Source organism: Salvia hispanica, chromosome 2 (genome assembly GCF_029641045.1).
Source record: "Salvia hispanica isolate PSC_SH4W2 chromosome 2, Shi_PSC_v1, whole genome shotgun sequence".
Lineage (NCBI taxonomy): Eukaryota > Viridiplantae > Streptophyta > Magnoliopsida > Lamiales > Lamiaceae > Salvia > Salvia hispanica.
Genome location: NC_142693.1, coordinates 4,020,832 through 4,046,426, shown reverse-complemented (window position 1 = coordinate 4,046,426; position 25,595 = coordinate 4,020,832). Strand labels below are relative to the sequence as shown.

At 39.3% G+C, this 25,595-nt stretch overlaps 3 protein-coding genes and 2 pseudogenes across 4 annotated transcripts; 4 read left to right on the top strand and 1 right to left on the bottom strand.

The window, feature by feature from the left end:
• The first annotated feature begins 917 nt into the window (after positions 1-917).
• On the top strand, positions 918-2,155 carry LOC148931426 (heat shock 70 kDa protein 4-like; annotated as a pseudogene).
• A 3,171-nt stretch (positions 2,156-5,326) lies between these two features.
• LOC125207888 (heat shock cognate 70 kDa protein-like) lies at positions 5,327-13,010 on the top strand. 2 transcript variants are annotated; one of them, XM_089065659.1, is made up of 3 exons: positions 5,327-5,540; positions 5,819-7,031; positions 12,381-13,010. In XM_089065659.1, the coding sequence occupies exons 1-3, from the start codon at positions 5,327-5,329 to the stop codon at positions 12,868-12,870; spliced, it is 1,917 nt and encodes a 638-aa protein (XP_088921785.1). In that variant the 3' UTR covers positions 12,871-13,010. The 2 variants fall into 2 exon arrangements, 1 of the variants encoding a protein (XP_088921785.1); XR_016135788.1 differs by lacking the exons at positions 5,327-5,540; positions 5,819-7,031 and adding an exon at positions 12,134-12,267 and having other exon boundaries at positions 12,381-12,516.
• Positions 10,210-12,049, bottom strand: LOC148931425 (uncharacterized). The gene is made up of 3 exons (XM_089063652.1): positions 10,765-12,049; positions 10,317-10,650; positions 10,210-10,231 (listed from the first exon to the last, which is right to left on the bottom strand). The coding sequence occupies exons 1-3, from the start codon at positions 12,047-12,049 to the stop codon at positions 10,210-10,212; spliced, it is 1,641 nt and encodes a 546-aa protein (XP_088919778.1).
• A 2,520-nt stretch (positions 13,011-15,530) lies between the features above and the next one.
• On the top strand, positions 15,531-22,070 carry LOC148931424 (heat shock cognate 70 kDa protein-like; annotated as a pseudogene).
• A 1,182-nt stretch (positions 22,071-23,252) lies between these two features.
• On the top strand, positions 23,253-25,353 carry LOC125207834 (heat shock cognate 70 kDa protein-like). The gene is made up of 2 exons (XM_089064781.1): positions 23,253-23,466; positions 23,657-25,353. Exons 1-2 carry the CDS (start codon positions 23,253-23,255, stop codon positions 25,351-25,353), a joined length of 1,911 nt encoding a protein of 636 aa, XP_088920907.1.
• The last annotated feature ends 242 nt before the right edge of the window (positions 25,354-25,595 follow it).

Here is a 25,595-nt window from a genome sequence, read left to right as displayed (position 1 = left end):
TTAGTCAAAGAAGTTGTAAACCTATATGATCTAATTGATTCGTATGTTAGTATTGAAGTATGTATGTTGATAGTATTTTAGTATTGAAGTATGTATGTGGTAACGATAAGTGTAGTAATTAACAAATATTTTCATATTATTTAATTTAAAATTTACTACCTCCGTCCCCCAAAATTTGCTATACTTTGACCCGACACGGGTTTTAAGAAATGTAATGGAAAGTGAGTTGAAAAAGTTGGTGGGATGTGGGTCATACTATTAAAGTATTAGTTTTATAATAAAATGTGAGTAGGAATGAGTTAGTGGAATGAGTTAGTATTTAATTTTATATTTATAATTATTTAACATATTATTCTATATAGTACTATATTTTTTTATTCTTTAGTCTTATGTAATGATGTTATATTTAATTTATTCAACATATCGCGCATAACACTACAATAGTTAATACTCTCTCCGTTCCATAGTAATGGAGGCGTTTCTTTTTTGTACGGAGATTAAGAAAAATTGTGTTAGGTGTGTTAAGTAAAGAGAGAATAAAGTGCAAAATGAAAAAGGTGGAGAGATGAAGAGAGAATAAAGTAAGAGAGAGTAAAGTAGATTTTGGAAAAATGTATTAACTTTTACAAAAAAGGGAAATGACTCTATTACCATAGAACTTATAAAAATGGCAAAATGACTATATTACTATAGAACGGAGGAAGAATAAAAGTTAAGGTCAAACTGACCCCACTTAATATCTTTAGACTCTTTTTGTTCTTCAAATTAATAAAAGTGCTATCACTTTTTTAAATTGGCCCACGTTTTTTTTTTGGCTTGTTATTAAAAAGGATTTTAAAATTTAAAGTGGGAGTACACGTTTTTGGGATTTTCAAAAAGGGATTTTTAAAAACTAAAGAAAGAGAGGCAAAAGCAGAATGGTTTACAAGTCTGGAGCAAGCGGCGCGAATAGGATGGTGAATCATTTTGTGAAAGAGTTTGAAAGGAATAATGGAAAGGATATTAGGACGAATCCGAGAGCTATTAGGAGATTGAGAAGTTCTTGTGAAAGAGCCAAGAGAATGCTTTCTTTCTCTTCCCAAACTAATATTGAGATTGAATCTTTTTTTAAGGGGATTGATCTGTTTTCAACCATCACTCGCGCTAGATTTAATGAGCTCAACATGGATTTGTTCAACAAGTGTATGGAACTGGTTGAGAAATGCCTTGAGTGATGCAAAGATGAATTGGAGGAGTGTGGATGAGGTGGTGCTGGTGGGTGGGTCAAGTAGGATTCCGAAGGTGCAGGAGATGTTGGAGGAGATTTTTGATGGGAAGGATGCGTGCAAGACCATTAATCCAGACGAAGCGGTAGCATATGGTGCTGCAGTGCTGGCTGCCAAGTTGAGTGGTGAAGGCAATGAGAAGGTGCAGAGTGTGGTTCTTTCAGATGTTACTCCTTTGTCTCTTGGTATTTCAGGCACTGGAGTTGTGATGCACGTGATTATTCCGAGGAATACACCTATACCAACAAGGATGGAGAAAATTGTCACCACAGCAAAGGACAATCAGACAAGTGCAGCTGTTAATGTGTATGAGGGTGAAAGAAGCAAGGCAACAGACAACAATCTGCTAGGAGTATTCAGTCTCCAAGGCATTCCAGAGGCGCCCAAAGGTGTTGCTGATTTCAAAGTGTGCTTCGACATTGATGAAAATGGGATCTTGAATGTTGTCAGCGAAGCATGTGGGAGATAGAGAAGGCTCTCTGGAGCACGTGGGCAGGCTCTCTGGAAAAGAAATAGAGAAGATGGTGAAAGATGCAGAGAAGTACAAGAGGAAGGACGAGGAATATAGGAAGAAAACTGATGCAAGGATTGCTTTGGAGAATTACGCCTACGACATGAGGAACACCATCAGAGTTGCAGCCGGGATCGGAGAAGCCGACAAGAAGAGTATAGAGAAGGCCTTGGAGTCTACTATGAAATGGTTGGAGTCAAACAAACTTGAACTTGCAAAGGTTGATGCTTACAAAGAGAAGTTAGAGGACCTTAAGCTGATTTACAATCCCATCGTTGCCAAGACGCACAGTCCCAGCCCGAGTATTGAAAAGCAGATTAGTAGTATCAAGAATTGGATTAAGAGTGTAATTTACCAATTTTATATTAAAAACACATAGCCGTCCCCAAAGTGTATATTCTTTTGGGACAGAGGGAGTATAATTTTTTACTCCCTCCGTCTCATTCAAGATGGTCACAATTCCTTTTTGTTTGTCACAATCAAGATGACCACTTTCTAATTTTGAAAATAACCCCCTCCCTCCTCTCTCCTTATTAAAATATTCAACTACCTTTTTTCTCTCTATTTTATTCCACCTAACAACAATTTCTAAAATCTCGTGTCACTCAAGAATGTGACCATCTTTAGTGGGACGGAGGGAGTACCTTTTTTTAACACACATATTTTACATTTTAAAAAAGACTAAAAGTCAAAATTGGTCCTGAACATATGTCCATTTTATCATTTTGATCCTAAACTTTATCTTTTAGATTTTTTGGTCCTGAACATATGGAAATTTGATCATTTTGGTCATCCGTCAACATTTCCGTTAATATTTAACAATCAACCATTTTAATCACAATTTTAACCAACTTAAGCAATTTTTAATTATTTAATAACTCTTAATCATAACTTTAATTATTTAAAAATATATCATTTAAAATAAAAAATATAAGAGTTTTAAAAAAGAAAATTTCCATTAACAAAATTTTCTCTGTCAAGTCAATTTTCTCTCATTTTCATTTCGAGGGAGGTTCTTCAAGTGCAGATAATCCACCTTCTCCGCGGCTGAAGTGAGATGCAGCGGCGTCAGGCGAAGATGTCGGCGGCGGCGGCAAAGGGAGGCAGCAGCCGTGGGTGAGGTGGTGAGTGCAGGTGAAGATGGAGAAGGAGAAGGGGGAGGGGAAGGGGAAGAGCAGCTGGTCCGGCGAGAGTGGTGGCCGACGCGACCTTCGATTCTGGCACAAGTGGTTGAGAGGCGGTAGATGTAGGAAATCGACGCCAGAATTGCGCCGGTGAGCTTATTTTTGCTGAGCAATGCGCGGCTGAGCATTCTCAATTTTTTGAAATTTCTCGAAATTGTGCCGGAGAGCTTGTTTTTGCTGAGCAATGTGCAGCTGAGCATTCTCAATTTTCCGAAATTTCTCAGAATTTTGTCGAAGATCTGGTTGTTGCGGATGTCGAGATGCATAAGGGGCCGGTGAACTTGGTGAGAGAGCGGGGGATGTAGCCGGAGATCTGTTTATCGGGGACGTTGAAGACGGTGAGGCGGCCGATTTCGGCGGGGATGGGGCCGGTGAACTTGTTGCCGACGAGTTCGAGGATGCGGAGGAAGGGGAGGGAGGTGATGCAGGAGGGGGATGGGGCCGGAGATGCGTTTCCAATCGGCGATTGTGAGGCTGGAGAGGCGCGTGACTTCCTCTTTATTTTCTTTTTTAAAACTCTTAGTTTTTATTTTAAATGATATATTCTTAAAATAATTAAAGTTATGATTAAGAGTTATTAAATAATTAAAAATTTTTTAAGTCGGTCAAAATTGTGATTAAAATGGTTGACCGTTAAATATTAACGGAAAAGTTGACGGGGGACCAAAATGATCAAATTTGCATATGTTCAGGACCAAAAAATTCAAAAGATAATGTCTAGGACCAAAATGATAAAATTGACATATGTTCAGGACCAATTTGGCCTTTATTACTCTTTAAAAAATGTACGTCAGTTCAACTAGTTAGGGACAAGTAATGGCAGATGAATAGAGCATTAGGAATAACATATCTTCCAAAAAGATATCAAACAAAAGTAATACTCCCTTCGTTCCACAAAAGATATCACACTTGTGGGACGGCACAAGATTTTAAGAGGTTTTGTTTTGTGTGTTAAATGGAGAGAGAAAATATAATTTTTATATTCATGTGAGAGAGAATATTTTCTAAAAAGGGAAATGTGACATCTTTTGTGGGACAAACTAAAAAAGAAAGTGTGACATGTTTTGTGCGACGGAGGGAGTACTCTATTTGTCCCTTTTTACCTAGGGCAAATTAAGAAATTATGTTAAATAGATTAAATGAAGATAAAAAAATAAAGGAGATAGTAAAATAGTAAAGATAAGAGAGAGTAAGTAGGAAAGAATAAAATAACAATTATTGGATATTTTATTTTTTTCCATAAAAGAAAATTACTCAACTAAATAGGGACATCACGAAAAACAATTTTCTTTTTAGTTGGGATTAAGTTGGGACGGACTCTGGGTAAAGTAAAAGAGAAGAACGGTATATAGTTAAAATAGTGGACCCACATTATTATTAGTATTTAATGAGTTATAATGGTGAGTTATAATGGTATAATTAAGTTATAGATAAACTGATGTATATGAGTAATGAGTTGGCGACAACTTTCCATAAAAAAAAATGTCCGTATTTTTATAGTACGGACGAAAATGAAAATGCCAAATATTTTTATTTGATGGAAGGTGTATATTTTTATATCTCTACCCGAATATATATGTACTCCCTCTGTCCCATAAAAGTTGAGTCATTTCATTTTGTGCACTCGTTTTGAAAAAATCGTAATAAATAGTTGAAGTGGATAAATAGTAAAGTAAATTTGAAAATAATGTAGAGAAGACTCTAATCTACATTATTCTAGATTTTACTTTACTATTTATGCATTCTAACTATTTATTACGAGTTTTTCAAAACGAGTGCAAAAAATGAAGTGACTCAATTTTTATGGGACGGAAGGAGTATTAGTTATTTGGAACGTAAATATACCAATGCCCTCAAACTTTAGTAAGCATTTTAGTCTGATGTACCAAAATGCAAAATATACCTTAATATGCAAAGATCAATGTTTAATGATTTTCCATGATAAGTATGCAATGTGCAAAATTTAAATTTTAGGGGGTTTTTAATTGTTCGGATTGTAGAGTTCTGTAAACTTGTGATTTAATTTCACGGCTCATGATATGGTATGTGTTATGAAAAGTAAATCGACGACTCCCGACTCTGTATATAATTACCTCAACAAATTTTGCTTTTCCTTTTGAATTTAAAATAATTAATGTTAATTAGCACTGGGAAGACCAAATTTAAAAGGTCCAAATAAATCCTATAGTTGATAGATATCAAAATCTATCTATCCATAACTAATTAATACTGTTAAATAAATCCATGTAGGACAAGGACTCTCTCAACATGCGCTATTTAAATCTGCCTATATATATGAACTAGTTTTATACTTTGCACATACGTATTTTAGTAGTTCCAAAGAGCAACTTAACTCGTTTGGATCAATGGCCGGAAAGGAGGAAGGACGGGCGATCGGGATTGATTTGGGCACGACTTATTCGTGCGTGGCAGCATGGCAGCACAACCGTGTCGAGATCATACCCAATGATCAAGGCAACCGCACCACGCCCTCTTGCGTTGCTTTCACCGAGAACGAGCGTCTCATCGGAGAAGCCGCCATGAATCAAGTCGCAAGTGCTCCAACTAACACCGTTTTCGGTTAGCTCTCTCTCTTCTAACACTTACTATTACTCGTAGTAAAAGACAATTACAATTGAAATTAAAAGAAAAAAAAAACTACTTCGTGTTTAGTGATAGAGATACCGGAAAAGCGAATGAGTAAAATTTTCTAAAAAGTAGAATAATATTTCTATTTGTATTCTATTATATTTAAGGATTTATTGTTGAAATTTTTTTCTTCCTACCCTACGAGTTGTTGCATTCTTTCTAATCTCAATCTCTACTATAATTAATTTTTAATATTTCTCTCTCTTCAGATGCAAAGAGGCTGATTGGCCGTAAATTCAATGACTCAATGGTTGAAAGTGACATGAAACTATGGCCATTCAAGGTCATTCCTCACCCAACAGACAACAACAAGCCTATGATAGTAGTGACCTACAAAGGAGAGGAGAAACAGTTCTCAGCTGAGGAGATCTCTTCAATGGTGCTCTCCAAAATGAAGGATATTGCCGAGGCTTATCTTGGATCATCTGTGAAGAATGCTGTCGTGACGGTGCCTGCTTATTTCAATGACGCTCAGCGTCAGGCAACAAAGTCTGCTGGAACCATTGCCGGCCTCAACGTTGTAAGGATCATCAACGAGCCTTCTGCTGCAGCCATCGCATACGGTCTTGATAAAGGGGGTAATGTGGCTCAGAATGTGCTGATATTTGACCTTGGTGGTGGCACGTTCGATGTGTCTGTGGCCACAGTTGAGGCGGGTGTCATTGATGTGAAGGCTATTGCCGGTGATACTCATCTTGGAGGGCAAGACTTTGATAGTAGGATGGTGAATCATTTCGTGAAAGAGTTTGAAAGGAAGCACGGTAAGGATATTAGTACGAATCCGAGAGCTATTAGGAGATTGAGAAGTTCTTGTGAAAGAGCCAAGAGAATGCTTTCTTTCACTTCCCAAACTAATATTGAGATTGAATCTTTTTTTAAGGGGATTGATCTGTTTTCAACCATCACTCGCGCTAAATTTAATGAGCTCAACATGGACTTGTTCAACAAGTGTATGGAACTTGTTGAGAAATGCCTGAGTGATGCAAAGATGAATTGGAGGAGTGTGGATGAGGTGGTGCTGGTGGGTGGGTCAAGTAGGATTCCGAAGGTGCAGGAGATGTTGAAGGAGTTTTTCAATGGGAAGGAGGCGTGCAAGACCATTAATCCAGACGAAGCCGTAGCATATGGTGCTGCAGTGCTGGCTGCCAAGTTGAATGGTGAAGGCAATGAGAAAGTGCAGAATGTGGTTCTTTCGGATGTTACTCCTTTGTCTCTTGGTATTGAATGCAATGGAGATGTGATGGAAGTATTTGTTCCAAGAAATACACCAATCCCAACAAGGAAGGAGAAAATTCTCTACACGATGAATGACAATGAAACCTGTGTGAGGGTTACAGTGTTCGAGGGAGAAAGAAGCAAGGCAACAGACAACAATCTGCTAGGTGAATTCAAACTCAAAGGCATACCAGCAGCGCCCAGAGTGTTAAATGGTATCAAAGGCATAGTGATAAAGAGAAGAAAGATAGAACTAGGTTTGGTTGTAATCGGATGATTTATTTCATTGTGTTGTGAGCCCTTTAAATAGGGTGAGGAAATAATGTACATGGTAGGAAATTAATTACAAGATATTCACTCAATCTTCTAATTGATTCCAATCATCTAATTTGTGTAATTGATCTCAATCACCATCTTTTACCATCTTTTCCTTTTCTAACACTCCCCCTCAAATTGAGTAGTGTGGTCTCCAATACTCAATTTGCAAAGAGCATCTTCAAAACTTCTCGTATTGACTGCCTTTGTTAGTATGTCGCCAATACCCCTTTCAATATTTTCTTTGATAAAATGTCTATCCACCTCAACATGCTTAGTTCGATCGTGTTGGACTGGGTTTTCAGAGATACTTATGGCGGCTTTGTTATCACAGTATAGCTGACACTTCTTGCTAGGAGAGAGGCTAAGCTCCTTCATCAATCTTCTTAGCCACAATATCTCAGTCAGCCCGCTTTTGATCCCCCGAAATTCTGCTTCTGCACTCGAGAGAGCCACCACTTTCTGTTTTTTACTCCTCCAAGTCACCAAGTTACCTCCAATGAAGGTAAAGTACCCGCTGTGGATCTCCTGTCATTAGGATTCCCTGCCCAATCGGCATCCGTGTACCCATGAATCTCGAGGTTCCCATTTTTTGAGAAGAGCACTCCATGCCCCGTTGTCCCCTTCAGATATCGACAAATTCTTAGTGCTGCCTCCATGTGATCCGTCTGTGGTTTATGCATGAATTGACTCACGACCCCTACTGCATAGGCAATATCTGGCCTAGTATGTGAGAGGTAGATGAGTTTTCCAACTAATCGCTGATATCGACTTCGATCGGCTAACTCGGCTTCGTCATTAACCTGCAAACCATGATTGACTGCCATAGGTGTATCTGCCGGCTTACACTCTAGGAGACCTGTTTCTGCTAGAATGTCTAGAATATATTTTCTCTGTCTCAGGAAGATCCCTTTTTGTGATCTTAACACCTCGATCCCAAGAAAGTACTTGAGGTCTCCTAAGTCCTTCATCTCAAATTCCTGAAACAGATTCTTCTTCAAGCTTTCAATCTCTTCTAGGTCGTCACCAGTGATAATCATATCATCGACATAAATGATTAGACAAGTGATCTTGTCTCCTCGCTTCTTAAGGAACAAAGTATGATCAGAGTTGCTCTGTTTATATCCATAGCTAATCATTGCCCCTGCGAACTTCCCAAACCACACCCTCGGGGACTGTTTTAGTCCATATAATGTCTTCCTTAGTCTGCATCCTTCACCTATCTTGACATCTGCTGCAAACCCTGGCGGAGCCTCCATATATACCTCTTCTTCCTTCTTTAGCTCACCGTGTAGAAATGCGTTCGTGACATCGAATTGATGTAGTGGCCAATCTTTGTTAGCCGCTACGGAAAGTAAAACCCGGACTGTGTTCATCTTGGCCACTGGAGAGAAGGTTTCTGAATAATCTACCCCATATGTCTGAGTATATCCCTTCGCAACCAGTCGTGCTTTGTACCTTTCTACCGAACCATCTGGTCTCCGTTTGATAGTGAAGACCCATCGACATCCTACTGGTCGCTTCCCTCTGGGTAAGACACACGTCTCCCATGTGTTGTTCCGAATCAATGCATCTATTTCTCTTTGCATAGCTTCTCTCCAGTGCTTGTGTCTCATAGCCTCTTCCCATGATTGTGGAATTTCTTCTTCTTCATACAACGCTTTCTCAAATGCTTGAGCCATCTCTGATAGGTGACTTGTAACTAGGCACGCAACAGAGTAGCGGGCTTTTCTATTAATTTTCTCAGGTGTGTATCTCTTCGGAGGAACTCCCCTGTTCTCCCTGTGTGGAAGGATGTACCTCCCTGTATCGAGGTCAACTCCTTCTACTTCTTCGTCTCCTCCAGTTTCTTCCCCTGTACTTAACTCATCGGGGTCTGTTTCTTCTTCTACATTCATATCATCAGATAACCTCAACGGGAAAGTAGTTGGGTGAGTGTCACCTTCAGCAATGGACTGTCCTACTTCAAAGACTTGCTCAGCGGAATCGCGTACTGCCGTCTCTGTTAGGCCCACTTCAGGATTACTTGGCATTGACATTGGCGCTGATATCCAACTTAGCGGGTCCTCACTATTGTTATTATCCTCCCCCTGACTGCTAAGGTGGGTATAGAAGTACTCGGTTTCAAGAAAATTGCAGTTCATAGTAACAAACATTCGGTTGGTTTTAGGGTCAAAGCACCTATACCCCTTTTGATTTACTCCGTATCCCACAAAAACACATTTAATTGCACAAGGAGACAGTTTGGTTCTTTCATGCTTTGGGGTATGAACAAATACAGAGCACCCAAACACTCGAGGTTCAAGGGTTAAAGGTGGTGGAATTTTTGTGAAGGTGGATAAGACTTGGAGAGGTGTTTGGTGTTTGAGGATACTTGTGGGTAATCTGTTCAAGAGGTAGGCTGAAGTGGCAATGGCTTCTGGCCAGAAGTGTTTTGGAGCCTTTGATTCAATGAGCATGGAACGGGTCATTTCTAGGAGGGAACGATTTTTCCTTTCGGCTACACCATTCTGTTCAGGAGTATAGGCACAACTAGTTTGATGTATTAGGCCATTTTCTTGAAAAAATTGTTTCATCACAGAATTAACATATTCCCCCCCATTATCTGACCTTAGGATTTTAACAGTCTGTTGATACTGGGTTTTGATAAGGTTAAAAAAATGGGAAAAATGTGTATAGACTTCGGATTTGTGTTTCATGAAATATACCCAAGTTATGCGGGTACAATCATCTACGAAAACTAAGAAATATCTATGACCCTGTCCTCCAGTAAAGGGTGCGGGCCCCCAAATATCAGAGTGTACTAATGAAAACGGAAAATCAACACGAGTATTATTTAAAGGGTAAGAAGTTCGACGACTTTTGGCCAAAAAACAGGTTTCACAATACATGTCGTGTTTAGGAACAAAATCAGGAAATAACAATTTTAAATAACCGATAGAGGGATGTCCCAAGCGCCGATGCCAAAGCCAAGCTTTCCGATCCGCATACCCGTGAGTTAGCATGACGGTTCCTTTTTGAGCTATCTCATCTACGTAGTATAATCCATCACGTTCAGTGCCACGTCCAATTATTTCCCCGGTTCGGATATCCTGCAACAGACAGAAGTGTGGTTGCATCAACAAAGTGCAATTTAATTCCTTCGTAACATGGCTAATAGATAACAATTTATGAGACATCGAAGGAATGTAAAGGCAGTTAGATAATTCAAGAGTAGGCGATATTTTCACAGTTCCTGCCCCTTCAACTTTTGTAAACTCTCCATTTGCTGTCTGAATATGGGATTTTTGAGGTTTTTGAATCCCTGTAAGATCTGAAGCATCATAAGTTATTGTGTCAGTTGCCCCACAATCGAATATCCACCTATCATTTTTCTCATGTCCACCAGACACCATACATGCAATTCCGGTATTGTCTAGGGGCTGAAACTTATTTTTACACAAAATCTGGGCATTTACGGAATGATTTCGGAGTTTGGGGTCTATTTTGCACAAAACAGAAGCATGAGGGTCTTTTTGCAAAAAATGGGGTACATTATGATATTTAATAGACTGCTGGGGTAAAATATGTGAAATTTGTAAAGTTTGGGGTTCTTTAATTAAAGATCCCCAAATCCCTACTTTACCTTCCGCCGTCAATTCTCCTTCACCGTTTCCGCCGAATTCTCCCTCCGACCAATTTGCTACCACCGTTCCTCCGGCAAAATTGGCGATTCCAGTGTGGGCGGCTACCACCGTTGCTCCCTTGTCACCGCCTCGGGTTTGAGCGGCTTCTTTGCTGCCCTCGACGGCGGCGACTAAGTTGCCTCTTCCATCTCCCGGTTGTCCTCCGACGACCGCTGCAGCGTAGCCACCGCGATTCCAGGGTGTGCGAGCAGCCGCCGGAGCTGGCGGCTTTCCGTGCTTTTCTTCCCACCAATCGGGATATCCGATTAGCTCAAAACACGACTCTTTCGTGTGTTTCTTCTTCTTGCAATAGGAGCAGACGAGCTTCGATTTGTCTTCATCGTCGCTCCGCCTACTCCAGCCACCTCCGCCACGATTGCCGCCACCCCGCGAATTGCTGCTTGGTTGATTTGATCTTCCTCGGACAATGAGTCCGGCTCCAACGCCGTCGGTATTGGTTCTGGCTCCAGATTGGAGTACCTGAGCCCGTGTCTCTTCTTGCTGGACCAGGTTGTAGGCATGGTTTACTGAGGGAAGTGGATCCATCTTCACTATCTCCCTTTTGATTGACTCGTATTTTCCATCAATTGCAATTAAGAATTGATAGAGTCTCTGTTCATTCATGATATTATCATAGATTTCCATATCTTCTGGATATTTCATGGGATTGGTTCGTTTTTGATCCATTGATAGCCATAGATCTTGTAAGGTATTCCATGTCTCCTCCAATGATTGGCTTCCTTGTTTCACCATACTGCCTTTGATGTGCAGATCATATATTTGGAGCTTGTCTCCTCCACTCCCATATGTGACGGCCAAGGCATCCCATACGTGCTTCACAGTTGGTTGTTTTGAAATCCGGCTGACTAATCGTGGCTCGATGTTCTGAATGAGCCAAGTAAATACACAATGGTCGGCTTGCTGCCATTGTGCGAAGGCTGGATCGGTTCGTGGCGGGGGAGGCGGCACTCCGGTTACGTGAGAAACCATTCCCCTGCCACTTATCGCAGTTTGCATCAGTACGACCCATAGAGAGTAATTTTCTCCGTTCAACTTGTTTCCTCCGATGTGGAGTGGCTGTGTATCAATCTTGTATGGTACAGGTGTTTCTGGTGGGTTATTTGATTGTTCTGGCTTGGGTGTTGGTGGATTCATCATGGCAAAGCTTTTGCTCATGATCTCGGCAATTTGCCGAGCAATTTCATCCGTTTGGGATGGGACAATTTCTTTGTTGGTTTCTGACATGGTTTTCGAATTGGTTTCTGCAGATTTTGGCTAAAGGCTTGAGAAAGGTTTAGGGACAGTGATGAATATTTTCTGAGTCCTGCTCTGATACCATGTTAAATGGTATCAAAGGCATAGTGATAAAGAGAAGAAAGATAGAACTAGGTTTGGTTGTAATCGGATGATTTATTTCATTGTGTTGTGAGCCCTTTAAATAGGGTGAGGAAATAATGTACATGGTAGGAAATTAATTACAAGATATTCACTCAATCTTCTAATTGATTCCAATCATCTAATTTGTGTAATTGATCTCAATCACCATCTTTTACCATCTTTTCCTTTTCTAACACAGAGGTGATGCTAAATTCAAAGTGTGCTTCGACATTGATGAGAACGGTATCTTGAATGTGTCAGTGGAGCACGTGGGGACTGGAGTGAAGAACAAAATCAGCATAACCAACTACAAGGGCAGGCTATCTGAGAAAGAAATAGAGAAGATGGTGAAAGATGCAGAGAAGTACAAGAGGGAGGACGAAGAGTATAGGAAGAAGGCTGATGCAAGGAATGCTTTGGAGAACTTCGCCTACGACATGAGGAACACCACCAGAGTTGCAGCCGGGATCGGACCAGCTGACAAGAAGAAGATAGAGAAGGCGTTCGAGACTACTGTGAAATGGTTGGAGGCAAACAAACTTGCAAAGGTTGATGCGTTCAAAGAGAAGTTGGAGGAGCTTAAGCCGATTTACAATCCCATCGTTGCCAAGATGCACCACAGTCCTAGCCCAAGTATTGAAAAGCAGAGAAGTAGTATCAAGAATTGGATTAAGAGTGTAATGCCATGATCTTGTCATCGTGTGCATTGTCTCTTTAATTTCCTTTTATTTTAATCTAATTAGTCAATTAGTATAGTTTATGGTTTGCCAAGCCTTCGGGTTGTTATGATGCACTACTTTTTAGTTTAAGTCCATTTTGAGCTATCCCACCATAAGTGTTCAATTTTCTTATTTAGCTAAAAATAAAACTTCAACCATCTCTTACATTTATATTTCCTCTTTTTTACTTTATTTATTTTTATCTCTCTTACTTTTTCATCTTTAAAACTTTACTCTCTCCATTTTAATTCAATAGATATCATTTTCTTAATTCTCTCCGAAAGAAATCAATCACTTAAAATACGAGGGAGTAATTAAAAAGGTGTAGTGCTGCTGAGATTTGATATGCCACATCATCACTATCTTATTTTGTTTTCTTTCTTTTTCTTTATTATCCTCCAATTTTCTTTCTCTGTCTTATTCCCAAACGCTTCTCTGTAATCCTTTCTCCTGCAACAAATCCGTTAAAGTAATACTATTTGAATGCACCTAGAAACTTTCCCCTTGAGCAATTGCAATAATTGTACTGAAATGATAATCTCATAAAATTACTTTCAATTTAAAAATAATTTAAATTGGTAAATATATACTTCCTCCGTCCCACAAGAATATTCATTTTCTAAATTTGTAAACAATTTTCCTTAATGAGATGAGACTCATTCTCCACTAACAATACTTTAATTAATTTCTCTTTCTACTTCTCTTTTACTTTACTAATTGATATACATTAAAACTCATACCTAATCAAAAGTGCATATTTTTGTTTGACGGATGGAGTACAATGTGCTATGATATATACTGTAGATTCTGTTCAACTACAATGCTAAATCATAAATATATATTGCTAATAACACAAAATCTATGAAATTTATGTAAAATAATTTAGGCTAAACACATCCTTTAAATCATTATACTTTGATTGTTTATTTCAATAGATCCTTAAACAATTTTTCTGTTTTAGTAAGTTCTTGTACTTTTATATTCGATATATTTCAATCCTTATTTAACGCATCTGTTAACTTTTTCCGTTATAAAATACTACCTCCGTCCACGAAAATTTGTCCCGGTTTGACCGATCACGGGTTTTAAGAAATGTAATGGAAAATGGGTTGAAAGAGTTAGTGGATTGTGGGTCCTACTTTTATATATTAGTTTTGTAATAAAATGTGAGTAGGAATGAGTTAGTGGAATATGGGGTCCACAACCAAAAATGGTAAAAGTGAAATGGGACAAATTTTGGAGGACGGACGGAAATGAAAAAATGGGACAAATTTTCATGGACGGATGTAGTAACACATTATTTATTAAATATTTAAATATATTCTTAAGTCATTGTACTTTGATTGTTTATTTCAATAGATCCTAAAACAATATTTCTATTTTAGTAAGTTCTTATAATTTTATATTCGATATATTCCAATCCTTATTTAACGCATCCGTTAACTTTTCTGTTATAATAAAATAAAACATTATTTATTAAATATTTAAATCAAAGTTAACGGTTCAGTTAAACAAGGATTGGAAAAGTTATCTATGTAATGAAAAAATGGGATAAATTTTCATGGACGGAGGTAGTAACACATTATTTATTAAATATTTAAATATATTATTAAGTCATTGTACTTTGATTGTTTATTTCAACAGATCCTAAAACAATTTTTCTATTTTAGTAAGTTCTTATAATTTTATATTCGATATATTCCAATCCTTATTTAACGCATCCGTTAACTTTTCTGTTATAATAAAATAACACATTATTTATTAAATATTTAAATCAAAGTTAAACGTTCAGTTAAATAAGGATTGGAAAAGTTATCAAAGTTAACGGTTCAGTTAAATAAATCAAAGTTAACTTTCCAACTAGGATATTAGGTAAAATATATTTAAATAATTAATATATGATGGGGTATTTTATAATGGAAAAGTTAACGGTTCAGTTAAATAAGGATTGGAATATATCGAATATAAAAGTAGAAGGACTTATTAAAACAGAAAAATTGTATAAAGATCTATTGAAATAAACAATCAAAGTATAAGGATTTAAACATGTGTTTTGCCAGTAATTTAAATCAATTTAGTGCACAATATTATAACAATACATACTCCCTCCGTCCGGCATTAGGAGTCCCAGTTGAGTTGGGGGCTAGTTTTAAGAAATGTTTGAGTTTGAAATAATTGAAGTGTGCGATAATGGAATGTGAGACCCATTGCATTATTATTTGCTTTATTCTTTGGATCTGTTTTTACTTGTGTTTTTTAGTGTTTTATTTTATAATATTTTTATTTCACTTTCTACGAAAATGTCTAACTGAGACTCCTAATGCCAGACGGATGAAAATGGTCAACCAAGACTCCTAATGCTGGACGGAGGGAGTACAATTTAGTGCACAATATTATAACAATGCAATGTATGTCGTCACTAAATTGATAGGAGTATAAATTATTTTATATAGATTTCATATATTTTGTGTTATTAGCAATATATATTTTTGATTTAGCATTGTAGTTGAACAAAACCCGGCGGTATTTATTTAAACGGTTTTTACCTTGTCATACCTATTGTGAACTATACTCTAGTTCCTTGTTAAAAAATTCACGGTTTGAAAGAGCATCTAAACTCGTTTGCATCAATGGCCGGGGAGGGGGAAGGACGGGCGATCGGCATCGATTTAGGAACGACGTATTCATGCGTGGCAGCATGGCAGCACAACCGTGTCGAGATCATAGCCAACGATCAGGGCAATCGCACCACACCCTCTTATGTCGCATTCACCAACAACGAGCGTCTCATCGGAGACACTGCCAAGAATCAAGTCGCCGGTGCTCCAACTAACACCGTTTTTGGTTTGTTTTTCTCTTCTATGCACTTAAAGCATGTTTGATGGGTAGATAACTCATCTAGAAATGAAATTCTATGAAAAAGATGTTATTTCTTAATAAAATTTTATTCTTATATGAGTTATATACCTAATATGCACTTAATATATCACTTAGTACTAACATGTAGGCTTATTATTAGAAATGAACCACCCACCCCTTAAAGGCCTCGTAAGTGGGAGGGTTATCCACACTTATATAGAGGAGCTAGTATTAACAGTTATTAACTCATTAAAGGATGGAATTCATTTCTGTTCATAGAATTTCGTGAATTATCTATCCCATCAAACATGCACTTATTATCTCTTCAAATTAATTGGCGTATTAATTATTACCTTGCTTCGCAGATACAAAGAGGCTGATTGGACGTAAATTCAATGACCCAATGGTTCAGAGTGACATGAAACTTTGGCCATTTAAGGTTATTTCTGGTGTTCACGACAAGCCTATGATCGTGGTAACCTACAAAAATGAGGAGAAACAGTTTTCAGCCGAGGAGATCTCTTCAATGGTGCTCTTTAAGATGAAGGATTTCACCGAAGCCTATCTTGGATCATCTGTCAAGAATGTTGTTGTCACTGTGCCTGCTTATTTCAATGACGCTCAGCGCCAGGCCACCAAGGCTGCAGCAGACATTGCTGTTGGAGATTTGACACACAAAATATAGGAACACTCAACAAAGATGAAATATGGAGGATAAGTATTAATAGGTTTCTCATAAAAGGATTACAAAATAAACACAAACAAAAGTGCTTCAGCACTACAAAGCTTTCTTCTCTCTTTCTCACTTGAGCTACGGCTCTTTTCTCTCCAACTCACTTCTTAACTCTCTCAATTCTTTTTTCTTATGATTAATTTTACAATGAGCTACAACTACCTATTTATAGATTTCTAAGATAATAAAGTAGTCAACTATGTATGGCTAACTATTGTACACATACATGCTACGTCACCTCCTCATAATCATTCTAAGAGACAATTTACTTAGCCATGAAGAGATTAAAGATTGATCACTCATCCCACCGCCATGTGACGTAGAGAGATTGTGGCCTTCTCTTAAGCCATGAAGAAACAAAATTTCATCCACATATGATAAGTAGGTGATGCACCTACTTCATCACTTCCACCGAGCCTTTTCTTAATATTGAAGTAATTGAGTTTAATAACTCAACATCCTCCCTTAAGCTCAATTCTTCAAGGTCTTCATGCCGAGCATAAATTTCAATCTTCTAAACACATCCTGCTTTAGTGGCTTCGTAAATATGTCTGCAATTTGATCCTGGGACTTGCAGTACACTAACTCCACATCATGCTGATAGATCTTCCAATTGTGTTGAGCGGCTAGTGAGATAAACATTCTGATCGTCTCAAGACGAGCAACGGGAGCAAATACTTCACTATAATCGATTCCAGCCTTCTGCTTGTATCCTTTCGCCACCAACCTCGCCTTGTACCTTTGCACTTCACCGTTGGCATTTTTCTTTGTTTTGAACACCCATTTCACACCAATTGCTTTTCGGCCTTCTGGCAATGTCGTCAATGACCAAGTATCGTTTTTTTCAATCGCATTGATTTCCTCGTCCATTGCAATCTTCCATTTCCTATCTTGCGCAGCATCTGCATAAGCAACTGGATCAGCATCCATAAAAAAAACAAATAAGATTCACATTTTCCTCTTCAGCTCCATCAACTTCTTCAGTAGCTTCATATATATCATTCAGATTGCGCATTCTTCTTGGCCTTCCGACTGGACCTTGAGATGATGCTGGTGAATCTGGCTCTTCTACTTCACGTGCTTCTTCTTGCTGATCAGGTACAATATCCGACGAGCTTGCAGCTTTCTTATCCTCCCATCTCCATGTTTGATCTTCTTCAAACACCACATCGCGACTTATGATCACCTTCTTCGTGAGTGGGTTATACAATTTGTAACCCATTACTCGATCTCCATATCCCACGAAGATACACTTTTCACCTTTGTCATCAAGCTTGATTCTTCGAGCTTCAGGAATTTTGGCATAAGCAATGCAGCCAAAAACTCTCAGGTGCGCAATACTGGGCTTGAACGAACTCCATGCTTCTTCAGGCGTCATGTTGCGAACACTTTTGGTTGGACGTCGATTCAAGAGATATACTGCTGTTGCGACAGCTTCAGCCCAGAATTCTCGGGGTAAGTCCTTCCCTTTGATCATACTCCTCGCCATATCAAGAATTGTCCGGTTCTTCCTTTCAGCAACACCATTCAGTTGAGGAGTATATGGAGGTGTAAGCTGGTGAACGATTCCATGCTCCTTACAAAACTTTTCGAACAGATCGGATGTGAACTCGCCACCTTGGTCGGATCTGAGAACTTTAATATAGTGCCCGCTCTGTCTTTCAACAAGAATTTTGAACTCTTTGAAAATATCAAACACCTCAGATTTCCTCTTCAAGAAGTACACCCAAGTCTTTCTGGAATAATCATCGATGAAAGTTAAAAAATATTGATTACCTCCTGTAGAAACAGGATTCAGAGGACCACATACGTCTGTATGGACGATCTCCAACGGGCGTGATGCTCTCCATCTCATTTCTTTGGAAAAACTTGGCCTGTGATGTTTTCCCAATATGCAACCTTCGCAAACTTCTTCAGGATGATCAATATGCGGCAAGCCTTTCACCATATTCTTTGTGGAAAGAAGCTTTAAACCACCAAAATTTAGATGTCCAAGACGCAAATGCCATAACCACGATTCATCTTTAACAATGGAATTCATGCACTTCAACATATCATGTTTCATATTCAATGCAAATAATCTATTTTTGGACATCTTCACACAGGCAACCAAATTACCACGAGCATCATTGATAGTAAGGCGGGAATTCTTGATACTAACATCAAATCCTTTCTCCAGCAATTGACCAAGACTCAAAATATTACTTTTCATGGCAGGCACATAATAGACGTCATATATAAAACCATGATTTCCATTCTTCAGCTTAATCAGGATGTTACCTTTTCCTTGAACAGCAACTTTTGAGGAATCTCCAAAGGTCACGTCCCCATAAGATGTCTCTTTCAGCTCCACGAAGAGTTCTTTATTCCCGCACATGTGATTGCTTGCGCCAGTGTCCAAGTACCACGTGCTGCACTGATCACCTTCAAGTCCTTTATGGATAAAAAGAGAGGTTGAAGTTATCTGCTCATTATCGTCTCCACCATCGGCATAATTGACTTGTTGATTGGTCCTGGTATTTCCGGCTATTGGACACTCATAACTGTAATGCCCGAATTCGTGACAAGTATAGCACTCGACATTTGCTTTATCAAACCCTTGTTGATTGTAGGATTGAGAATAACTGCCTCTATACTGACCTCTTCCTCGTCCTCGTTGTCCATAAGAATTTCGACCTCTGCCTCGATAGGTGAAATTCTGTCGTCCTCCCTTGTTTTGATAATTCTGGCCTCGTCCTCCTTGGCTATGGTAATTCTGTCCACGTCCTCCATCATACTGGTAATTTTGGCCGCATCCTCCTCGACCACGATAACCTCGACCTCGGCCTCGGTTGTATCCACCACGTGATGTCCCAGGCGCAGACTTCTTATCTTCTTGGATTGACATCTTCGCTTGTAGCATATGCTCAAGTGCCGGAGTGGTCTTTTTCTTCATGCGTTGCTCGTGGACTTCCAAGCTGCTCTGCAACTGGTCAATGGACATGGTGTTGAGATCTTTTGATTCTTCAATAGCAGCAACAACGTGCTCAAATTTTGACGTCAAGGAACGAAGAATTTTCTCGATAACACGAACATCTTCAATTGTCTCTCCTTGCCTTTTCATTTGGTTCACAATCACCAAAGTTCTTGTGAAATAGTCTGAAATGCTCTCCATTTCAGACATGACCAAACTTTCGAACTCGCCACGTAGGATCTGCAGTCGAACTCGTATCGCCTTATCAACGCCGGTGAAAGCATTCTTCAGAATCTCCCAGGCTTGTTTTGACGTGGTGGCGGCACTTACTTTCTCGAACGTGGTTTCATCAATACCTTGATAGATATTGAATAACGCCTTCTTGTCTCGTTTTCTAGCGTCTCTGAGGGCGTTCCTCTGGTTGTTCGTCAGGGCATCTTCGGCTTCTTGGGAGGCAGGTTCGGTGTAGCCGTCTTGAACAATATCCCACAACTCTTGTGATTGCAATAAGACTCGCATCTGAATACTCCAATTTCCATAATTGTGTTTCTCCAATTTGGGAATTTGGGGCTGGACCATGTTCAACGTTGCCGCCATAGGTAGGATCGAGTGGCTCTAGATACCAGAATTGTTGGAGATTTGACACACAAAATATAGGAACACTCAACAAAGATGAAATATGGAGGATAAGTATTAATAGGTTTCTCATAAAAGGATTACAAAATACACACAAACAAAAGTGCTTCAGCACTACAAAGCTTTCTTCTCTCTTTCTCACTTGAGCTACGGCTCTTTTCTCTCCAACTCACTTCTTAACTCTCTCAATTCTTTTTTCTTATGATTAATTTTACAATGAGCTACAACTACCTATTTATAGATTTCTAAGATAATAAAGTAGTCAACTATGTATGGCTAACTATTGTACACATACATGCTACGTCACCTCCTCATAATCATTCTAAGAGACAATTTACTTAGCCATGAAGAGATTAAAGATTGATCACTCATCCCACCGCCATGTGACGTAGAGAGATTGTGGCCTTCTCTTAAGCCATGAAGAAACAAAATTTCATCCACATATGATAAGTAGGTGATGCACCTACTTCATCACTTCCACCGAGCCTTTTCTTAATATTGAAGTAATTGAGTTTAATAACTCAACAATTGCTGGCCTCAATGTTGTAAGGATAATCAATGAGCCTACTGCAGCAGCCATCGCATACAGTCTGGATAAAGGGGGTAATGTGGCTAAGAATGTGCTTATTTTCGACCTTGGTGGTGGCACGGTCGATGTGTCTGTGGCCACGATTGAGGCAGGTATCATTGAAGTGAAGGCTATTGCCGGAGACACTCATCTTGGAGGGCAAGACTTTGACAGTAGGATGGTGTATCATTTCGTGAAAGAGTTTGAAAGGAAGAACGAAAAGGATATTAGTATGAGCCCAAGAGCTATTAGGATTGAGGAGTGCTTGTGAAAGAGCCAAGAGGATGCTTTCCTCCACTTCCCAAACTAATATTGAGATTGAATCTTTGTTTGAGGGGATGGATCTGTTTTCGACCATCACTCGTGCTAAATTTAATGAGCTCAACATGGATTTGTTCAACAAGTGTATGGAACTGGTTGAGAAGTGCCTTAATGATGCAAAGGTTGAGAAGAGTAGCGTGGATGAGGTGGTGCTGGTGGGCGGGTCAAGTAGGATTCCGAAGGTGCAGGAAATGTTGAAGGAGTTTTTCAATGGGAAGGAGGCATGCAAGACTATTAATCCAGACGAAGCCGTGGCTTATGGTGCTGCAGTGCTAGCTGCCAAGTTGAGTGGTGAAGGCTATGAGAAAGTGCAGAATGTGGTTCTTAAGGATGTTACTCCTTTGTCTCTTGGTATTCAATGCTCAGGAGATGTGATGTGTGTAATTATTCCAAGGAACACACCTATACCAACAAGGATGGACAAAATTGTCACCATAGGGAAGGACAATCAGACAATTGTAGCAATTAATGTGTATGAAGGTGAAAGAAGCAAGTCAACAGACAACAATTTGCTAGATGAATTCATACTCCAAGGCATTCCAGCAGCGCCCAGAGGTGATGCTAAATTCAAAGTGTGCTTCGACATTGATGAGAACGGTATCTTGAATATGTCAGTGGAGCATGTGGGGACTGGAGTGAAGAACAACATCAGCATAACCAACTACAAGGGCAGGCTGTCTGAGGAAGAAAAAGAGGATATGGTGAAAGATGCGGAGAAGCACAAGAGGGAGGACGAGGAGTTCATGAAGAAGGCTGACGCAAGGAGAGCTTTGGAGGACTACGCCTACGACATGAGGAACAACACCAGATGTGCAGCAGGGATTGAAGCAGCCGACAAGGAGGAGATAGAGAAGACATACGAGTCTACTATGAAATGGTTGGAGTCAAACAAAATTGCAAAGACTGATGCTTTCAAAGAGAAGATGGAGGATCTTAAGCTGATTTACAATCCCATAGTTGCCAAGAAGCACCACAGTCCCAGTGCCAGTGCCAGTATTATGAAGTGGATTCAGAGTGTAATACCAATTAGAATAGTTCAAGGTTTTCCAAGCCTGTGTTGTTATGACTTTAAGTACTATTTCATCCAAAATACATTTTGAGTTAATTAGATTCGAACTCATTACCTTTGTTTCAAGCATTAATCACTCTATCATCCGGCCAACACACCCCCACTACACCTATTCAAATTTGTTTTGTTATGTGTAAAGGTGGGGATTTTGGGTGTTCTTAAAACTCGTGCCGAATCAAAATGGCTATTTAAATAGTAGACGGAGGGAGTTCTATTTGTTGTGGATATACCAAAATGACAAAATGGTACTCCCGCCGTCCCACAAAAGATGTCACACTTGTGGGACGGCACGGGATTTAGGAGGTTTTGTTTGTTAAATGTAGAGAGAAAATATAATTTTTATATTCACGTGAGAGAAAACTTTTTTTAAAAAGGAAATTTAACATCTTTTGTAGGACAAACAAAAAGGAAAGTGTGACATCTTTTGTGGGACTGAAGGATTCAAGGACGGAGGATATATAAAGCCGATTGCCCTTTATTTCAAATATGGTTTGAGCCTAATGATTAATGATTGTAATCGGGAGTTAACTACACTCAATTGTTTGCCCTTTAATCTATAGTAATTCATTTATAAAAGATTAATTAAAGAATATTTCATTTATCTACCATCCCGCACCTACGGTCTTTATTGAATTAAACAATAAAATACTACTCCATCCGTTCCATAGTAGTGGAGACATTTCTTTTTAACACGGAGAGTAAGAAAAAGTTATGTTAGGTGAGTTAAGTAAATGATGAATAAAGTAGGAAATGAAAAAGGTAGAAAGAGGTCGAGAGAATAAAGTAAGAGAGAGTAAAGTAGATGGGAAGAAATGTGTTGACTTTTACCAAAAAAGGAAATGACTCTACTATTATGGAACGTACCAAAATGGCAAAATGACTCTACTACTATGGAACGAAGAGAGTACTCCGTACTAATTTGTTTAATGTTGATTTTACTAATTAAAAATATATATATTCATAAACAAATTTTATATTCTAATTTAAAATAATAGTTAGAGCATAATGATTGCAAATTTGCAATCAAGAGCTACTACTTTCAATTGTAATTTTAAACCAAAATATCTCTTATATTTAAATTTATTTATTCTCAGTTATAAAATTTCACCCGTAGTGCTTTATCTAGGGCTTTTACATCCTTTTACCCATAGTAAACTCTAGTTCAATATTTCACCATTTGAAAGAACATCTAAATTAGTTTGCAATTGCATCAATGGCCGGGAAGGAGGAAGGACGAGCGATCGGGATTGATTTAGGGACGACGTATTCGTGTGTGGCAGCATGGCAGCACAACCGCGTCGAGATCATAGCCAACGAGCAGGGAAATCGCACCACACCCTCTTGTGTCGCTTTCACCGACAACGAGTGTCTCATCGGAGAAGCTGCCACGAATCAAGTCGCCAGTGCTCCAACTAACACCGTGTTTGGTTGGTTTTTCTCTTCTTTATGGGCTTATTATCTCTTCCTTCAACCTATTTTTCCTTTTGTGTTTTTGTGTAGAAAAACATTGGAAATCATAAAACTAACTGTAAATGGAGTAGAAAAATCCAATTTTAAAAATACAAATCACGCCCCTGCTCTTTGAATTGATGTGTTATATCTTACTTTGCTTCGCAGATGCAAAGAGGCTGATTGGCCGTAAATTCAATGATCCAACGGTTCAGAGTGACATGAAACTCTGGCCATTCAAGGTCATTTCTGGTGCTGACGACAAGCCTATGATAGTAGTGACCTACAAAGGAGAGGAGAAACAGTTTTCAGCTGAGGAGATCTCTTCAATGGTGCTCTCCAAGATGAAGGATATAGCCGAAGCCTATCTTGGTTCATCTGTGAAGAATGCAGTCGTCACCGTGCCTGCTTATTTCAACGACTCTCAGCGCCAGGCCACCATGGCTGCTGGAGACATTGCTGGCCTAAATGTTGTAAGGATCATAAACGAGCCTACTGCAGCAGCCATTGCATACGGTCTAGATAAAGGGGGTGATGTGGCTAAGAATGTGCTGATTTTCGACCTTGGTGGTGGCACGTTCGATGTGTCTGTGGCCACTATTGAGCCGGAAATTGTTGAAGTGAAGGCTGTTGCTGGCGACACTCATCTTGGAGGGCAAGACTTTGACTGTAGGATGGTGAATCATTTTGTAGAAGAGTTTGAAAGGAAGAATGGTAAGGATATTAGTATGAATGCAAGAGCTATTAGGAGATTGAGGAGTGCTTGTGAAAGAGCAAAGAGGATGCTTTCTTCCACTTCCCAAACTAATATTGAGATTGAATCTTTGTTTGAGGGGATTGATATGTTTTCAACTATCACTCGTGCTAAATTTAATGAACTCAACATGGATTTGTTCAACAAGTGTATGGAATTGGTTGAGAAATGCCTGAATGATGCAAAGGTGGAGAAGAGCAGCGTGGATGAGGTGGTGCTGGTGGGTGGGTCGAGCAGGATTCCGAAGGTGCAGGAGTTGTTGAAGGTGATTTTCAATGGGAAGGAGGCGTGCAAGGCTATTAATCCAGACGAAGCAGTGGCGTATGGTGCTGCAGTGTTGGCTGCCAAGTTGAGTGGTGAAAGCAATGAGAAGGTGCAGAATGTGGTTCTTTCAGATGTTACTCCTTTGTCTCTTGGTATTGCAGGCGTTGCAGATGTGGTGCACGTGATTATTCCGAGGAATACACCTATACCAACAAGGATGGAGAAAATTTTCACCACAGAGAAGGACTATCAGACAGGTGTAGCAATTAAGGTGTGTGAGGGTGAAAGAAGCAAGGCATCAGACAACAATCTGCTAGGAGTATTCAGTCTCCTAGGCATACCAGCAGCACCCAGACGTGTTCCTCAAATCAAAGAGTGCATCGACATTGATGCTAATGGTATCGTGACTGTGTCAGCGGAGCTCATTGGTACTGGGTTGAAGAACAAGATCACCATCACCAACTACAAGGGCAGGTTGTCAGAGAAACAAATAGAGAAGATGGTGAAAGATGCAGAGAAGTACAAGAGGGAGGACGAAGAGTATAGGAAGAAGGCCAATGCAAGGATTGCTTTGGAGAACTATGCATACGACATGAGGAACGCCACCAGAGTTGCAGCCGGCATCGGAGCAGCTGACAAGAAGAAGATAGAGAAGGCTTTCGAGTCTACTATGAAATGGTTGGAGGCAAACAAACTTGCAAAGATTGATGTTTTCAAAAAGAAGATGGAGGAGCTTAAGAGGATTTACGAACCCATAGTTGCCAAGATGCACCACAGTCCCAGTCCCCGTCCCAGTATTAAGAAGGGAATGAGTATTAAGAAGTGGATTCAGAGTGTAATGCCATGATCATGTGCATTGCTTCATACAAGAGTGGAAGAAGTTGATTAAATAAGGGCAGGTGTTGGTCAATTTTCTTTTAGTCAATTAGAATAGTCAAGGTTTGCCAAGCCCCTTCTGGTTGTTATGATGCACTACTTTTTAGTCAAGTCCATTGCATTGTTTTAAAGATTTAGAGTGAACTACAAATTAAGGATCTACGTGACATTTCGAACGTCATTAGTACCTAAGTTTAAAAAATATTATTACAA